General features: G+C 31.4%; 1 protein-coding gene and 1 long non-coding RNA gene across 4 annotated transcripts; one reads left to right on the plus strand and one right to left on the minus strand.

The window, feature by feature from the left end:
- Window positions 1-23: 23 nt before the first annotated feature.
- LOC127703287 (leucine-rich repeat-containing protein 58-like) lies at window positions 24-17,700 on the plus strand. 2 transcript variants are annotated; one of them, XR_007982891.1, is made up of 4 exons: window positions 24-673; window positions 4,483-4,886; window positions 14,562-16,166; window positions 17,137-17,700. XR_007982891.1 is itself a non-coding variant. In XM_052207808.1 (3 exons), the coding sequence occupies exons 1-3, from the start codon at window positions 198-200 to the stop codon at window positions 14,747-14,749; spliced, it is 1,068 nt and encodes a 355-aa protein (XP_052063768.1). In that variant the 5' UTR covers window positions 24-197; the 3' UTR covers window positions 14,750-17,700. The 2 variants fall into 2 exon arrangements, 1 of the variants encoding a protein (XP_052063768.1); XM_052207808.1 differs by having other exon boundaries at window positions 14,562-17,700.
- On the minus strand, window positions 6,415-14,423 carry LOC127703294 (uncharacterized). 2 transcript variants are annotated; one of them, XR_007982894.1, is made up of 6 exons: window positions 13,314-14,423; window positions 11,461-11,522; window positions 10,758-10,829; window positions 8,105-8,273; window positions 7,539-7,634; window positions 6,415-7,126 (listed from the first exon to the last, which is right to left on the minus strand). It is a non-coding gene; the product is annotated as an uncharacterized LOC127703294 (long non-coding RNA). The 2 variants fall into 2 exon arrangements; XR_007982895.1 differs by lacking the exon at window positions 13,314-14,423 and adding an exon at window positions 12,139-12,400.
- Window positions 17,701-19,526: the final 1,826 nt, after the last annotated feature.

Below are 19,526 nucleotides of genomic sequence, written 5' to 3' on the forward strand. Positions count from 1 at the left end.
ATACTAAACGACCTTCACCTCAAGTTATTTTCCGAAATGTTGAACTATTGAATAATAGGCTGTACCAGGTGACACAATTTAGAACAAACATCACTCTTCACTTTCGTGTCATGTGCGTTGCGACTTATAGTAAAGAAAAATACAGAATATGGAATATATTTAGTGACTAAAGATCTCAATCTGTTGATACAGATTAAATGGCTGAATATTTGTCGGAAACAACTTCTTGTTCTGAGAGTGAATATTTAAGTGATGGAGCAGAGGATTTGTCATATGGCGACCTATCAGCCATACCAGAATATTTATTTGAACGTTCGAAGGCGATCAGGGCATTGAGCCTACACCATAACAATATAGAAGTGTTACCTAAGTCCATAAATGTGTTTGCTAACCTGATTACTTTGGATATAAGTAACAACAATTGTCACAAACTGGATGATGCTGTGGTTTATTTAAAACAATTAAGGACTTTGATAGCCAAAAACAACGACATAGAATGTAAAACTATACCAAAGGACTTTAGTAAATTACGATCTCTAGAGGTGCTGAACTTTTCTGCCAATTCATTTACAGAGTTACCTCCACAGTTTACTGAACTACCTCGACTGAAAGCATTATACTTAGGTGGCAATGTTATTTCATCAATTACATCATTGATTAGGGATATGTCTAGGTAAAAACAAATTAACGAGTATATATTATTTAGTCATTATTATTTTATAGTGCTTAGAGTTGTTTTGTTTAAAAGTAAAATAACAAAAATACCGAACTCCAAGGGAAATTCAAAACGGAAAGTCCTTTATCATGTTTATAAAATGACAAAATCAAAAGCTCAAACACATCTAACGAATGGAAAACAACTGTCATATTCCTGACTTGGTATAGGCATTTCCTTATGTAGAAAATGGTGGATTAAACCTGGTTTTATTGCTAGCTAAACCTCTTACTTGTATGACAGTCGCATAGAATTCCATTATATTGACAACAATGTGTGAGCAAAAAAATCAGACATAATGGGTAAAAATGTCAAAAATTGGGGTGCAGCAGTCAACATTGTAATATAATCTTAATCACTATAAAAACAAATAACTGTTTCAACAAAGAAACACAAAATGGCATATAGACAAAGTACATAAGCAATAATGGAAGACATGAACTCAAAATTGACCATAGCACAATGGCAGGATGTATAAGTACCGATCCACGTCATAAGTATATAATCAAAAATGGATAAACAGTAAAGGTTAAATATATACAAGGACAACAAAGAGGAACTTTAACACATAATTAAGATGATAAACAATTCCAGTACTGTACCTAGAATCTATACTTCAAGACCATCATGTATTATTTGTGAAGTTGATACGGAATATTTAACACATTGATTATTTTAAATACATGAAATTCGATCAGTGATGATTCTAGTACATGTATAATATTCTGTACACAAAAGTATCAATAAAGGTGGGAATGAGGCAGACCTTAATATAAGTATCAATGAGGGTGGGAATGAGGCAGACCCGGGGTCAGTTACATGCCAAAGCAATTCATTATTACTTTTAAGTATAACTAGGGAAGCTCAATTTTTGACAATGGGGAGTCCAACAGTCAAAACAGTGGGAAGAAAATAAATATCAATGCCTTGATTTAGTATTTTTAAAAGTCTTCATGACAAATTAAAAATTAAATCAAATCAAAATTAGATTAAATTATAAATACTAAAACTTTCATTTGACTTTTGCTATGAAAAGATGATAAACAGACTCAGCTGATACAATTTTGATGTATCTTGCGGCTCACCGGTTCAGAAAATGATAATCATGGACTAGTGTTAGTCACGTAAATGAAACACTAGTTCATATGTACATGTACATGTACATGTTGTTTATAATTTTGTGTTGAAAAGTATATTGTTTGAATAAGTATATGTAAGGATATATGTGCAACTGAGTATTACAGGGATACATGTACATGAGATAACCTTGTATAAGGTCATGAAGGTGTATTGACAATTGTGAGGTTAAGTTAGTATATGTTTTATGTCATGTATGCATACAAAAGATAAGTAGATGTCTTATGTCAAGTACATGTACATGTATATACAAAAGATTATGTTCATGTATATTTCTTTTGTAATTACAACTTACCTGTACCTATGACAACATACAAATGTACAAGTGTAATCTTGACTAAGATATCTCATTAGAAATGTCATAACAAATTAACTAGGAGTAAAATTGAGAATGGAAATGGGGAATGTGTCAAAGAGACAACAACCCGACCATAGAACAGACAACAGCAGAAGGTCACCAACAGGTCTTCAATGCAGCGAGAAATTCCCGCACCCGGAGGTGTCCTTCAGCTGGCCCCTAAACAAATATATATACTAGTTCAGTGATAATGAACACCATACTAAACTCCAAATTGTACACAAGAAACTAAAATTAAGAATAATACAAGACTGACAAAGGCTAGAGGCTCCTGACTTGGGACAGGCGCAAAAATGCGGCGGGGTTAAACATGTTTATGAGATCTCAACCCTCCCCCTATACCTCTAGCCAATGTAGAAAAGTAAACGCATAACAATACGCACATTAAAATTCAGTTCAAGAAAAGTCCGAGTCTGATGTCAGAAGATGTAACCAAAGAAAATAAACAAAATGACAATAATACATAAACAACAACAGACTACTAGCAGTTAATTGACATGCCAGCTCCAGACTTCAATTAAACTGATTGAAAGATTATGTCTTCATCATATGAATATCAGGCACAATCCTTCCCGTTAGGGGTTTAGTATCATACCATCATAACATATATGAGAAGAACATAACCCGTGTCATGCCAACAACTGGTTTTTAAATAAATGTGTTTAGTGCCGATGCAAAGACCCTATAAGTGAATCAATATTAACGCCAAAATATGCAATCTTTAATGACCTGACAACAGTATCGTAACTATATCCCTTCTTAATAAGTCTATTTAAAGGTTTTGTTAGCTTCAGAGGTGAATACTGACATTTTTGTGCTTTATAAAGAATATTTCCATAAAAAATTGGATGTGAAATACCTGAACGTATAAGAAGTCTGCATGTTGAGCTATATTTACGAATGATGTCCTTATACCGATGATAAAATTTAGTTAATGTTTTGACTAGTTTGTGATATCGAAAACCCTGGTGTAATAATTTTTCAGTAATACATAAATTTCTCTCGTTAAAATCTAAAACATTATTACATACACGAGCGAATCGTACAAGTTGAGATATATAAACACCGTAAGATGGTGACAAGGGAATGTCACCATCTAAAAATGGATAATTAATGATAGGAAATGAAAAATCATCTCTTTTATCATATATTTTAGTATTAAGCTTTCCGTTAATGATATAGATATCAAGATCGAGGAAAGGGCAGTGGTCATTGTTAGTATTAGCTTTATTTAAAGTAAGTTCAACAGGACTTAAATAATACATGTATATAAAAGTAGAGGTAAAAACTTTCCAGTTTTTCGTGGTTTTCAACTTTTATTACATTTTGTACTTTCTATACAAATTTTCAAGACTTCAAGTGGTTATTTCTCAAAGACCACAACAGGGGCGCTGGAATGTCAATAAAACAAACAATTAAACAAATTTTGTATTCAATAAACAAATCATAAATTAGTAAGGTAAATCTTAAAAAGGGGAGGTAAGCAGATCTATACTTAAAGTTTAATAAAAAAACCAAAAAAAAACTATAAATCAGAGAAAACAGACACCATGACCAAAAGAAAAGAGGAATAGATACATTTTGTAAGACTACACAAAGAATTAAAAGATTGAGAAACACCTGCAATTGACCCAACAAATTCCTCCATAGGCATGGCCATGTTGACTATTGTGTTGCTCATGTTTAAATTATAAATTTGTACATGTAGCTATAGCTACAGTATAATGTTAAGTAGGATATTTCTTTGAGGGAATTATTTGTTTCATAATTTGTAATTAAGAAAACATAAGAAAAAAATATCCCCTTATTGAAATTTTCATCTTTAAGGGATATCATGATCAGAATCAGAGGCTAGAGGAACAGGAAAATAAATCTTGGCAAATAAGTTGGCCCTAGAAATTGTGAACTTTTTAAACTCAGCGAAGGTAAAAAAAAAATTTACAGTACAGTCAATGACACAGCTGTATACCATAAAAAAATGGTAAATGGCTCAGGGCAAGTAAAAATCTGATCTGAAGTCTCATTCCGCAATGTCATAAATCAGGAAAGGAGCACAGGATTGTAAGAAGCACCATGTATCAAAGAAATTCTGCAAATATATGTACATGTATACACATAAACTACTCAAGTACATTTCTCTATCAATTTAAAATTTTAATTCTGACATGAAAGTTTTCATTTGTAAGGTACAAACTGAAAGAAAAAAGTTTGAACATGTTGAATACTAAGTAACCAGTGTATTGTATTGTAACCAAGTTTATTTATTTTTCAGGTTAGAAATTCTTTATCTAGGTGGAAACAGACTTACAGACATTCCAGCTGAGATAGGACAACTATACAACCTGACATCTCTAGTACTGTGTGATAACCAACTCCAAAGTCTTCCACCTACCTTAGTCAATCTACATCAGCTGAAATCACTGAGTCTACACAACAACAAATTATCTACCCTTCCTTCAGAAATAGTAACACTTAATTTGATAGAATTAAGTCTACGAAACAATCCTTTAGTTGTCAAATTCGTTCAGGATTTAACATATGAAGTGCCTTCTCTGCTAGAATTTTCTGCTAGAGTTATTAAGATTGATAAAGTCAAATATTCTGAGAATGATCTGCCAAAAAACCTACTCCATTATCTGGATTCCTGTCGAAGATGTGTTAATCCTGAATGTAAAGGTAAAGGAATTGTACAACAAAATTTAACTATGATTTTTTTTTACTGTAAATTTAGAAATTATTTCGATGTTTTAAAAGGAGGTTATGAATAAATGTCAAGGAGACAGCAACACCTGATCGAAAAATAAAGATCTAGAGGTCTACACACATTATTCAACGATGAGACAAGAGTCCATATCATGATATGTCAACATTTAAATCGTTCAGTGTCTAGAAATTAATTCAAAAGAATAACCAACCACTGTCAAACCTTGATATATCATGTGTAACACATAAGTTATTGTCAAAGATTCCAAACTGTCAGGCAGATGCTATCAAGCATCAAGTTATAAACTTTTACTTTTAACTATAAGTAATTTGATACTTAAACTATAATTATTTACTTGTATGTTTTAAGAGCAATTCTCTGTAACCACCAAAGAAATTCTAATAGGGTCTGGCACACATGGTCTCAGATTTTGATGAAACTTTTATATAATAGCCAGAACCATACCTAAAGGCAATAACAGGCAACAAATTGTTCCGGAATATTCTGGTTGCCATGGAAACCACATAAGTTGATTTTAGCAATAAAAGGTCATATTTTAACTCTTGAAAAAGTGAAAAAACAACATTTTGCACTGTTTAGTACTTGATTTATGTGTAACATATCCTTTTTTTCTGAATAATATAATATAACTGACCTTTAAGCTGTTTGAAATTCACATATGTTTTACTTTTACCATTATCAGTTATTTTGCTACCAGCTAGTAAAGATATGCTAATATGGCAAATTTGGATTTCAGTGAAAAATGCGTAAATACAGGGTATTCAAGTGAATTTTTTTCTTGAATGCAGCGTCTCCTAGTAAAATGTTAGGTATATTTAGAAGGAACCAATATAGTCTTCCAGAATATAAAATAAAATCAATGGGCAAATATTTGCAAAATATATTTTTAATGAATGAAAAACACAAGATTTTCAAATTCTGTAAATTGTATTTTTCTACAAGTCAATAATGATCCAAGTAATTTCCATATTTAAACAATACAAAGATGGCATTAAATTTCTTACAATTTAACAAAATTGATCAGTTAAATTTTTCAGTCCAGAAAAATAGTTTTGTTTAATGAAATTTAATAAAAATGGTTGCTATCGTAACCGAATTTTGAAAATTTTACAATTTTTTTTTCTTTCTAAAATTAAGTATGTATCTTTACATTTTTAAAGATTTAATTTTGTAATTGAATACAGAGGGAAGAAAGAACTGATTGTGCATATTAGTTTTTAACTGATACAGATCAACAAAGTTTGCTATTTATAAAGCAATGTGGGTAAAATGCTGGTCCGACTTTAATTATTAAAATAAAGTAAAACACCTTCTAAGTACATGCAAATTTCATTATATTAAACTCATATTGGTGCAATCATGTGTAGGTAATTTAGGAGATAACTGTATTGTATTTTAACATTTTCGGACATAAAACGTGGATATTACTGTCGCAAATTGAGTTTACCTAGCAACCTGTAGCATAGCTAGGTAAACGAATAATTGCAACAGTAAAATCTAGATTTACGTCCACAAACCTTAAAATAAAATACAGTTATATCCATTCTAATGCAATAGTCAATAAAGATATTGTTTCTGTTTTTTATTTGGACATATAGTTGCTTAAAATAAAAATTCCACAAAATGTTGTTGACTTCTTTGGCACATAAACTTCATAGCAACATCATGACGTCATATGAATACTTCAAGTGTAAAACTGTAACATAGTATGTTTTGGGGCTTTGTTTACGCTTCAAATTTGGATATAAGCTATTAAAAAGTAGTTTAAGGTAGGCATTTTTTTTTCTATTTCGCCTATTTATTGGGAAAATATAATGTCGTTGAATCCAATATGGCTGCTTCTTGCATCCTTTCAAGATAAATAAAATAAATCCGTCATGAATTCTTTCTGTTTGATGCTAAAGAAAATCGTTTTCTTTTTCACTTTCAATGCCCGTCACATTTCTTTGGCACTCAAGTCTGTAGTACATGCATTTTCTAGTAAGACTGCTTGCATATCAGGACAATGATGTACATTATTTGACAGCTTTTGGGCATATAGAACTTTTGCCTGATCTTTTAATGGGCCTTTCTCTAGCTTATATTCACAGCTGACTTGAAGGAGGTGTTGATTAAGACTAATCTGGTTCTTGAACTCTTGAATGCAGCCAAATGAATGTCTGCTTCTGTTGTTTTGAAGCCTGTTCTGTTCCTAAAAAGAGGATAAATAGAATAAAAATTGATTCCCAAAAAAATAGAAAAATTCAAATTTACTACATTAACCAAGTTCAGTTTCAATTGGCCAAGTTGTATCAGAAGATTTTTGAAAAAGTTTATGCCAGACGGACTCAAAATGGGCCAGGTGACCTAAAAAGGACAACGATACAACATGTATAAATTTCTCTTTCAACAATGGGCAGCCTGATTATCTATAATAAGATTCTGTCGATACCCATAATCCTGTAACCCACAAGCAGGGAATTTAAATGATGCATAACAATGTTTATTGAGTTTTGTGTTGGTTTTCTCGGTTGTTGTGACAAAATATAATAATGATCATTGTCTTACAAGTGTGCTTAAGTTTTGTACATGACAGTTAGTAAATGAAATAATTATAAAATTACCTTCAGTAATGAGGTCATTAAAAGACATCTCTGTCCAGTCATTGAGTACTTTTAACTGCACAGAATTCTTTGTTGATTTTTAAGTCACAAGCTTTCCTGAAATGAAAATTGTAATTAAAGAACCTGTATTCATTTTATTGTTTGTTAAATTGATCAATATGGAAGTTTAAAAAAAATAACCAACTTCAATATCATAAACTCTATAGATTTTTTATGTCGTTATGATATAAAATTACGTGAATTTTTATAGCATCCATTCTAGTCTAGGAGTTTGTGGTCTTTTTATCAATAGGCTTAATGCAACCTTTTTATTAAGATGATTTAATTTTTTATGTTTTAAGATGAAGTGCTGAGCTTATTGAATTTAGTATTGGTATTGCTTTTAATTGTCTTTATATACTTTTAACCTCTGAACCAGGATTTCGGAGGAGGGTTGAGTACTTATAGACTTCTTTTACCCACCTGTGTACAAGCCAGACCCTGTATTTTCAGTGGTTGTGTTATGTTTAAAACTATATGTTATTTGTAATCTGTTTTTTTCTTTATGTTGAATATAAAAGTAATACCTTCATCAATATTGTATGTCTGCCACATCCTCAAATGACTGCTCTCAAATCTAAAGTTGTAAAAACTTGTAATATTGGTTATTGTTTCTTTATTCTTGGTTACATCTAAATCAAGAATTGTGTCAACAAACTTCACCCTGTAACGCTTCCCTGGTACTTTATCAAGTGCCTACAAAAGATTGGATACTAAATGAATTCTGATAGACACAATATAAAACAAGATGTGCTGTGAGTCATTGCTCACTAGTGATATCCCTGCTTTTTGATAGGTAGCCATCAAACTTTCACATTGATTTGTGATAGCCTTTTTGATTTATTTTGTGAAAACTGTTTGTGACGGACAGACGGAAAGCTGATTACTATAGGGCTCCTATGTCTGAATAAAAAGATAAGATATCAAATAAAGTTAATGAAATATCTTATATCTAATTTATGAGATATCTAAAAAAATAAATAAGATATCTTATAAACTAAACAAGAGGAGGCTCCGGGGTCCCCCGCTGGTGCTAAAATATAATATTTCCATAAAGCACTTGTGACCTTGACCTTTGAATGACTAGAAACATCAAAATCAATAGGGATCTTCCTTACCTAATAACATTCAACTGTGTAAGTTTGAAGAAATAATATGAAGGTGTTCAAAAGTAACAGTCCAGAAACCGATTTTGGACGGACGGACGCACGGACACCGGTATTTCTATGTCCCCTCCAGTGGGGGACAATAAGAGATCTTATAAAATTGTTTTATAAGATATCTTATAAATTATATCAGATGTCCTATAACATTCATTCTAATGCAACATTCGTTGTAAAGTATGTACGTCAAATTTCATTGGATAAAGTCGTAATTTTCAGGGTATATATCAATCTGAAGATTTGGAGCCATCAATCTATGATTTGATGGTTGCAAATATCCGTTTACTGGCTCCGCTAACGTGTCGCTAGTAAACTCAATTTGCGACCATCAAATCCATGATTGATGGCTCCAAATCTGCAAATTCAATACAGTTAGCTCCTAATTGGATATCTTGAAAATCTTATATCTTCTAAAGTTTATGAGATATCTTTATAAACTTCTTTATGAGATCTCTCATGAAAGATATAAAATATATTATCATATACTTAGACTAAATAACATATGATTTTTACCATATGATAATAGCATTACATTTACGTATATTCCATATTTTTTTCAAATTGGTGCTCAGCGGTCTGATATGAAAAGTTTATCACATGCTTCAACTTTTATCACATGCCTTTCCGTAACGTTATCGCATGGCATTCCGGTAATACTCAGCAAATTCTGGAAAATACACCTCAATGGTACGTTTTCAGTGAAAAACATTACAAAGTAGGGTACAAAACAATTATTTGGATACTGGAAAGTATATTGTGTAAAATGGAAAAAAACAAACAATAAACAAATGATAAAATAAATGCATTTTTAACATAATTAAGAAAGTTACTTTAAAAATGTTGACTTTTCCAAACAGTGTTTATTATGTATATTGTTGAATTATTTTTTTATCATCCGTATTAAAATATACCATACTGTTTTTTTTTCTTCATTGTTGAGGCATATGATAGAAAGATTTCATATCGATTGTACAACATTTGGGGTCTGACATCCGTGATTATCTTACCTCCGATACATTTCTAGGAAAATTATTGGTTTAAAGCGTCCGCGTGGAGACTGTGTATATTTCATATTAGGTTTGTAGGGAGGCGGGGCTTATTTCATACACGGTTAGTAGTGGAGTTACGTCCCTTTATATTCCATATAAGGTTAGAAGGTAGGCGGGGCTTATTTCATACACGGTTAGTAGTGGAGTTACGTCCCCTTTATATTCCATATAAGGTTAGAAAGGAGGCGGGGCTTATTTCATGCATGGTTAGTAGTGGTGTTGCGTCCCTTTATAAAAACAAAACGGTATTGAGAAAACATCTTAAAGATTTCAACAGACGAAGAAATTGATGATTAAGATTGAAATGAATTCATAAAACACATTTAAACCTAACAAGTTGTTATTGTTGGCAGCTGTTTTTGTAGGATCAATGAGAGAAGTTTCTTAATGCTCAAAGTATTGAAGACTTCAGTGCTCATTTTGATAGGTCACTAGTCTAAATTTCACAGGTTAAGATAGTCGGTAAGATAAATTTGTTACATAGTTTGCTAGTGACGTAATACAGTATATATGGGGTCAGTAAATTCCATATGGGGATTCGAGCTTTGCTCTCACCCCATATGGAATTTACTGACCCCATATATACTGTATTAGGTCACTAGCACACTATGTAACTTATAATATTTCACTCTTTGAACTGCTATTTAAGAACCACGTAAAAAGATCAATATATTAATCTGTTATTTTTCTCCATTGTTGAAGCATATGATAAAAAGATCATAGCATGTCATTTTTCATATCACATGTATTATCAGCCCTCGGCCAATATCAGCCCTCAAGCAATGCGGCTCTTGGGCTGATATTAAACCTAGGGCTGATAATACATGCTATATGAAAAATGCCATGTAATAATCTGATATTATACAAGATATCTTAAATACTTTTACAAGATATCTTATAAAGTCAAGTTTATGAGACATCTTATAAAGTGTATGCAATGATACTATTTTATATACAGTTATACCTACCCTCTTTCTTTAAGGTGGTAGTATTTCAGCTTCTGCAATCTTGTTCTTTGTATTTGTCTCAATAGTGTTCTCCTAAGTTAAAAGAAAAGAAAAACTTTTTAAGAATATTTTAAACAAGGTACTAATTGAAATTGGAACAATAATGAATTCTGGAATACACATGATAATATTGAAGCAAAAACCAACCTATCTTAGAGGGTTTAGTAATATATGAATGGGTTAGGGTTCAGTTGAGGTATGTTTTATACACAAATGATTTAGAAATTTACTCTTAATTTACCCTCAATTATGCATGCATGAACGCATAGTTTAACCCCTATTGGTCCTAAGTGTACATGTAAATTAGATCAATTAAAACCTTGGTTTTTATTTTAATAGATTTTTTACTAATGCTTAATGATGAAACTAGTTTACCAAATAAAATGTGCATAAGCTTAGTGAATATGAAGACCAAATTAGAACTTTAAAGTTTTATGTTATTTCTGAATTGAAAGATCTTCTTATTCTTGTCATAGTAAAACTGAGTACATATGCAGTTTGACATGTAGTTACAATATGGATCCCATACATATATATATATATATATATATATATATATATATATATATACATTGTATACGACATAACAATAAACTCACTATTGACTATTGAGTATACATGTGTACAGGGAATCATATTTATATATGTATATGAAAAGACATACCTCCTCAACATGCTCAATACTGTTATTTCCAAATAGTTTTTCTCTACACAGTCTACAAATTGCTGTAATATAAAAGAAAATAGATACACAATTGATCTCATTCATACTTTTTTGTTGGGTCATATACATGTACATGTATGTACATAAAAACATGAATTTTAAAACATACATGTATCTCAAGTAAACATGAATAAATACATGTAGTTGTGACAACATTAGGGCTATGTTGCGGCTTCATTGCACCAACATGTTGTGGCAATGATGCTGCATTAGCGTATTTCATATGCAAATAAGTTTTCTGGCGCTGGTGCCAGAAAATGCTGTGGCTTCATTGCCGCAACATGTTGTGGCTTCAATGCAGATATTGTTTTTTATTTTGTATGCAAATTAGTTTCTGGCACTATTGCGCCACTAATGCCTTTAAATTCTGGCTTCCTTTAATTATTGACTAAAAAGGTAAAGTAACGTCTTTCGAGGCAAGTTTAGTGCTAAGTATACCCGAGAAAAAGTTTTAACTCCTTTATTTAACGTTATGATTTTTTTGTGTGCTCAGGGTTATTATTATAACTTTTTCTTTTAAAAGTTATTCCTATATGTAATGTACTTAATTTTCCCACATTGAGGAAAAGGAAAGTTAAAATGTGTAACTCATGAACTGTCAACATGCAACATCTATACCTTCAATAACACCAACATAATTTCCATGATCCCAACAGGAGTCCTTCACTTCAGCCAAAGGTGTTGTGTTTTGTCTGATTAGCAATCTAAATTCTTGATTATACTACATTTTTTCCCAAACAAATAGCACTTTCAAGCCGTCTTTAGAGGGTTACAAAGACATAATTGACCAAACTTCTTTCAGCATGCTCTGTAAAATTTTAGCGAGGGTTAAATTGAGAAAGGGAAGAGAAACCATGACTTATGTTTCAGAAGGTACCAATTCGCCCCAATAGATGATAGTTCGTCCCTGTTAATTAGGATTTTTTGAAAATGCTCTCCAGGTCTATCAGGAAGAAGACAATTTCCTTGATTTAATTAAATGAGAGATTGAACTTTTATATAATGCATTTAATTAATCATGTTAATCTAAGTTTACATACAAGTCTTCAAAATAACAGAACACCCAATTCTTCACTAAAATCATAAGCTCAAGCAACATATGGTCCACTTCTAACACACCACCATGACCACAGTAAAAAGCTCAAACACTGGTGACATCATCAATGACATATTCAATGTTCTGGCTCTATTCTGGCATCATTTTAGTAGATTAAGAATGAGAAAATTATATGTGTGCTTTATGGCAACATTGTGGCGCTTTTTGTCATGAAAGGAAATAGCGCTGCACTGTAGCCAGAATGATGCTAGCGGCATCATTCAGCACTTATCCAGCATCAATTTTCTGGCAACCTGATCAGCAGCCGCAACATTGCAGCATTGTTGCTGCAACATTTTTTATTTCATAAGGACCGGTATGAAATGATGTGATTATCATGTACAAAACCTTACAAATCTGGTAAAGGAAAGGAAACGTGAAACAGCATTCATGTTATAATTTTTGTCTCTCAAAAACAAGATTCAAAGAACTTCACATAATTTTATGTTTCAAAGTTTAAAAAAGGGGTATTAAAGAAGTTCATATGGCTGTCACATGCTAAAAACAATAAGCTTAAGGTTCATAGACAAATGGTAGATAAGAAGTAACCCTAAGGTTTTTTTTGTTTGTTGTTTTTTTTTTTTTTTTAGGGGGGGAGGGGGTACCTGACAGCTGCATTTGATTTCTTTTTTATAAGAGGTTTATCACTGTATCTTTTTTAAAGAAAAATGGTATTAGGTAAATAGTATCTACTTACATGTTCCAATAGGAATGAAAATGCCTGTCTTTGTAACAATTCTTTGAAACATATCGGGTGTAACATGTCGATCCACTGCTTTTGTAGTATTATGATATTTCAAAATGACATTTACTGAAGGCACACCACAATTTTTCCTTCTATATCTCTTGTTAGTTGTTTCGATGATAATATTTCTATGAATATCACAGATCCTCAGTTGTGACGTACAATGTAATGTCAGATTTAAGTAAAAAAAATTCTGACAAAAATTTATACATGTCTCTTTTTCCAATGGAAGCATTTTCAAAAATACCTGTCATCACTGCAGTTGTCACAATTGCCTACGAAATCTTTTATGCTACACATTTTATAAAAATTGTTCGAAGATTATATAAATAAATACATTAAAAAAGTTAGTTACGGTAAGCAAAATAAACTATAAAATACACTGTCTTAGTACAGACACAGTTCCATTGTTCTGACAATATAGTCAAAATATGAGCAAATCACACCAACTTAACCATATATATAAGTGTAGGCTAACATCACTGTGAAAAATTTACCCATTTCCCATTATGCTTGAATATAAAACATGAAGAAATTCGCAAAATAACATTGTTGTCTGCATTTGTTTACATTTTCCCTCCTGTTTTCAATTTGTTTCTCTACAAGAGAACTCCGTAAAGGGAGATAATTTGATTAGGTAAATACAGGACAACTCAACTTTTCAGGGTCAATTAATTTCAACACAGTCAAGTTTGCCCACTGATTTTTTTTCTTTTCTTGTATAACCTTAATCCATTCTCTCTATTCATATAATCAACAATATAAGAAATGGCTGCCTTTTTTTACAACACCTGATCAAAATAGGCTCTAAAACCCCCCTTTTATTGCACTTTTTACCCTATTTTAGCTATATAGATTTTTTTTAAGAAAGTTTACTGTTGAACACAATTTTTATTTGTTTTTTTTAAACTGAAAAAAGTTTTAAATGTCTGAATATCTATATTATTTTCTTTTTATTAGACATAATTGATCATAATTTGTAAACACTGCATTTTCCCTCTTTCTTGCCACTTTAAGTCCTGTTACCAAGGAAACGGTAAACATATGTGGCTAAGTGTAATAATATTTTTTGTTAAGCTCATGGGGCTCTATTGAACTAATAAAGTTTAAAACAAATATTTTTTAGTGCGTGCCGAAATATTTTGGTGATTACAGAGAATTGCTCTTAATATTTAAAAATTGTGATCCTCTTTCTTTCAGGTGTATACTTTGCTTCTAGAGTGGAAAATGTGAAATTTGTTGACTTTTGTGGGAAGTACAGACTTCCATTACTTCAGTATCTGTGCTCACCAAAGTGTCGAACTTCACCATATGTACCCAACAGTGACACTGACACAGATGACGAAGATACAGCTAAAGCCAAGCTCAAACGAGTATTGCTTGGATGATGACATTTGATGGAGATTTCCTTTTGTAATTCTCAATGCCAAAAGAAGATTGAATGTGTTAATGAACCAATGAGGCTATTTGAGTATATTTTAGTGTGAAGTGCACCTAAAACATTTGGTTCTCTATCCTATTTATAAACCATTAATACACCATGTATCTACATTCTTATATTTATTTGAACATTTATATAAAATATATGAAGTACTACAATATATTATTAGATGAATGTTAATCTGATTGAAATAGGGGTCAGATTTATTTATTCATTTATGAGACATCTCTCTGCAGTTAAGGACATCGAGTAAAATAACAAGAGATTTGGTTAAAGAAATAACAACACATACAAGTTTCTTCTGTTTAAGTTTTGATATAGAGCAATTCAGAGTTAACCAGGATGATTTGGTGATCTTTTGTTGAATTATTCTATTCAAATACAGGGGATAATTTCAAAGAATTCATCTGTTTTTTAAGTGAAAATGATTTATATGTAGATTTTCGAGCAGATTTATTTTGTATGCTTATTTCTCTGTGTTATGGTAACTTTTTATTGCATGAAACTTGATTTATTTTTATCATGTTTCGACGTAGCCATATAGTTTAAGTATGAATTAAGAAGATTTAGCGTATAAATCATTGAGACAGCAACCTGACATCACCAAAAACCTAAAGACATCTTGAAATCCACAGACAACAAAAGATATGTGTCTACACAATGGTATGTTGAGCACTACATCTCCCTAGTCCAAACAGTTGGAGAATAATGTATTCACAACTTTTCTGGACTGCATGTGCTAAGAGGTTAATATACTGTATAGACACTAGGAAACCTTATGTTGACATCTAGATGTTTATTTGTATTTATGTGTCACATTTGATATATACCTCATTGTACCCTCATTTATTTATTTGACTTTTGTTGAAGTTTGGTAGTTCAATTAAATTTTAACATAGTCATATCATATTTGCTATTCATTTTGTTTAGAACTAGTCATATTATATGAGGGTATCAAACCTTTGTAACAATGGTAAAAGGCAAAAAAAAGCTCAGGTTTTTTTTTACTGTATTAATTATTATACCATTATAATTATTTTTGCAATAGATGAACAACGATAAGAAAATGTGAAACTTATTATTAGGATTCCAGGAAATGCGAAATACAAAAGTGCTACAAAAAAAAGGATTTTATTTTTCGTTTTTGGGAAAGCTTTCCAATCTTAAATAATCGCAATGATAGAACATCTTTAAAAAAAAACGAAATTTACAGTATGCATATTTGTTTTCCTGTAATTCATAAATCTATTCACTATAACATATCCAGTCTCAGTCAGTTGTACTTTATTTCCTGCATTTGTACTTAGTTTAATCAAATATTTGTTCATTCAATCATAAAAAACTTTTATCTAATTACGGCAAGGGTTTTTTATACGCCCGTTTACGGGACGTATTATGGTATACTGTTGACCGTCCGTCTGTCCGTGCGTCCGTCGTCAACATGTCGGACATTAACTCAAAAACGCTTTTACCAATATGCATGAAACTTTGGTGAATTGTTTATATCTATTGACGTGAGCTCCCTTTCGTTTTTTATAAATTTCAGATTTACCGTTTCCGAATTGGAGTTTTATTCATTAAAAAAGGGGGGATTTTCCAGTTTTCGGACAATAACTCAAAAACAATTTCACCAATTTGCAAGAAACTTTGGTTAATTGTTTAATGCTATCGACTTGAGCTCCCTTTTGATTTTTATAAATTTTAGACTATACGTTTCTGATTTATGGGGTTTTATTCGTTACAAAAAGGGGGATATTCCTGTTTTGGGACAGTAACTCAAAAATGCTTTCAGCATATTTTATGAAAATTTGGTAAATTGTTTCTATCTATTGTTGTAAGCTCCCTTTTGATTTTTATAAATTTTAGACTTTATGTTTCCGAGTTACAAGATTTTATTCATAAAAAAAAGGGTGTGATTTTCAAGTTTTTGGACAATATCCTTAAAGTGCTTAGAGCAGTTTTCATTAAACTTTGTGATGACTGATTTATATCTATTAAGATAACCTCCCTTTAGTTTTTTTTATAAATTTCTAATATAACATTGAGAAGTTATTGAACTTTATTTGTTTATAGTCTGACAACAGATTTACTAGTATTGCGCAACAGCACAGTGTATTGCACAACAGAAAGAAATCTTTAATTGAATATAAATTCAATTCATATAACCAATTTCAAGTTCTTTGACTACATTTATTCAGAAACCTATAATATGTCAAATATTTAATTACAATCCAAATTCAGACCTGTATCAAGCTTGAATATTGTGTCCATTTTTGCCCCAACTGTTCAGGGTTGGACCTCTGCGGGCGTATCCAGCTGCGCTCAGCGAAGCAGTTTATTTAATTTGTGGGTTTACGAAACTGCAGATTTTTTCTACTTTTTAGAAAAGAAAAGTAATTATAATGCTTTTATGCTTTTTTTAATTCCCTACCACCCTTGAAATTTCATTATCCCTGAAATACAAATAAACTATTAATCAATTACCATCAAACTATGACTGTTACAAAATTAAGTACTCATCAAACAGTAATTATGTTAAGAAAATAAAATCTTATAAAAACCAATAGCATCTAATTGGAAAATGTAGTTTCCACAGATAATGTTATGGAACACAACCTCTGTAAATGACCATTGCAATAATTTTGTCCTTTTTTTTGGTCATCATTTAATAATCTATCATATATCAGCCATTTTTTGGGGGGAAAGCTATACAACATTCTGAATATAACTGTAACTTTCATGTTTTCTAAAAATCTATTGACTAGAGATTTTGATTGAATTACACTGTTCCATTTGGTGTTTTTTTTTTAATGGAAAGTTTATTTGGAATATTGGATTTTACATGTGATAATATGTATGTTTACATTTTACAATATTAAATAAAATGCCATTCTTTTATTTTTTGTGTTCTTTTTTCACATTAGTTATTTAAGATTTAAGATTATCTCTCTTGACTATATTTCATGGTAGATGTCAACAAGATTTTGCTGTATACCAGTATCAATGATATCAGTCCTAGGGTTGCCCTTTCCAATGACGGCAATGTCATTGCAGTCCTTCATGCCTCATCGCTCATCTTTAACTCCTCCATTAAAATAAATGAAGAATTTGTCCATAAGACACAGATGATGCCCCCGCTTGCATATAACATCAAAAAGAGACATAACTAGAGAACTGTAAAAGTGACGCCACCCAAATTCGAATTTGATCAGTGTTTTATGATGATAAGCATTCATAAGTCTCATAACATTTGTTTGAAGCAAACTTAAGTAAGAGAACAGAAACCAATTTCGGGACATACAGATGTACGCAAGGATGGACAAGGGTAAAAATTAATGGCCATCCGCTACATGACCATATCATTACTTTACATCATTGAAATTTGATATAATAACAGATAGTTTTTCAAGAAAAATCTTGTGTACAAGTGTATATTAGTATTAGAAATTAGAGATTTAATGATTTTTAGACAAATTTAAGAAGTTTTTTAGCCGACTTTATGTGCTTTCTATTCTGAAAGAAATCAATCAGTAATATTTCAGATGATAAAAGAGATAAATGCAATATTTTTTTATATTTTCAGTTATCACATGGTTATAGTTCAACAAGCCAAGGTTGTATGCAAAATTTTACCAAAATCTGTGACATAGCCCATTTGACTGTAACTTGACTTTAATGACAAATGATGCAAGGAAAACAAGAGTGCACACTCTGAAATGTCTTGCCTACTTTAATGACAATTGATTGTTGAAAGTCCTTTAAAGTTAAGGTTTTACTACAAGTATCACATAAACTTAACATGTTTAAAGATCCATGACAATGAGGTCAAGGTCAGATAAATCCTGCCAAACAGAAATGTACACCTTACAATTATTCCATGCAGCAACTACAGTTGACCTATTGCTTATGGTAATTGAAAAACAGACTAAAACACACAAAAACTTGACATTAACCAATGATCCATGAAAATGAGGTCAAGGTCAGATGATACCTGCCAGACAGACATTTACACCTAACAATCATTCCATACACCAAATACAGTTGACCTATTGCTTTCAGTTCTCGAAAATCAGACCTAAAAAACAAAAAACTTACCATTGACCAATGAACCATGAAAATGAGGTCAAGGTCAGATTAAACTTGCCAGACTGACATGTACCGCTTACAATCATTCCATACACCACATATAGTTGACCTACTGCTTATAGTATCTGAGAAATGGACCTAAACACGTAACTTTAACGTTGATCACTGATCCATGAAATGAGGTTGAGGTCGGGTGAACCCTGTTTGACGGACATGCAGAAGTTGCAAGGAACACATATACCAAATACTGTTATCCTTTTACTCATAATAAGTGAGAAATTCACATGACAAAAAAAACAAAAATTTTATTTTCAAGCAGTTGCTGAACCATGAAAATGAGGTTGAGGACAATAGAAATATGACAGACTGATCTAATTCTAGGGAATTTCAAGGAATTATTACTTCTATATATCTCCCTCTATTCATGGTAATTTGGCATATACATTGATCATGGTCAATAACTATAATTATAGATTCAAGCATATAGGGGGAAAAATAGGCCATAGAGATAACTTCTTGAACATTGAAGTTCCTGTTTACCTCCAAAAACAGTTTCTGCTGCTGCCCTTGCCAATAATTGAAAAGCAAGATGCTGTCAAGATGACAAATAAACTGTTGACACCAAGATATGCCTCACC

This window comes from Mytilus californianus, unplaced genomic scaffold (genome assembly GCF_021869535.1).
Source record: "Mytilus californianus isolate M0D057914Y unplaced genomic scaffold, xbMytCali1.0.p SCAF_5, whole genome shotgun sequence".
NCBI lineage: Eukaryota > Metazoa > Mollusca > Bivalvia > Mytilida > Mytilidae > Mytilus > Mytilus californianus.

Excerpts from the sequence above, each read along its gene's own strand:
- LOC127703287 (XM_052207808.1), top strand. The coding sequence starts at position 198 with ATGGCTGAATATTTGTCGGAAACAACTTCTTGTTCTGAGAGTGAATAT. Across the intron at positions 674-4,482 it reads TTGATTAGGGATATGTCTAG|GTTAGAAATTCTTTATCTAG; the intron begins GTAAAAACAAAT and ends TTTATTTTTCAG. Across the intron at positions 4,887-14,561 it reads TGTTAATCCTGAATGTAAAG|GTGTATACTTTGCTTCTAGA; the intron begins GTAAAGGAATTG and ends TCTTTCTTTCAG.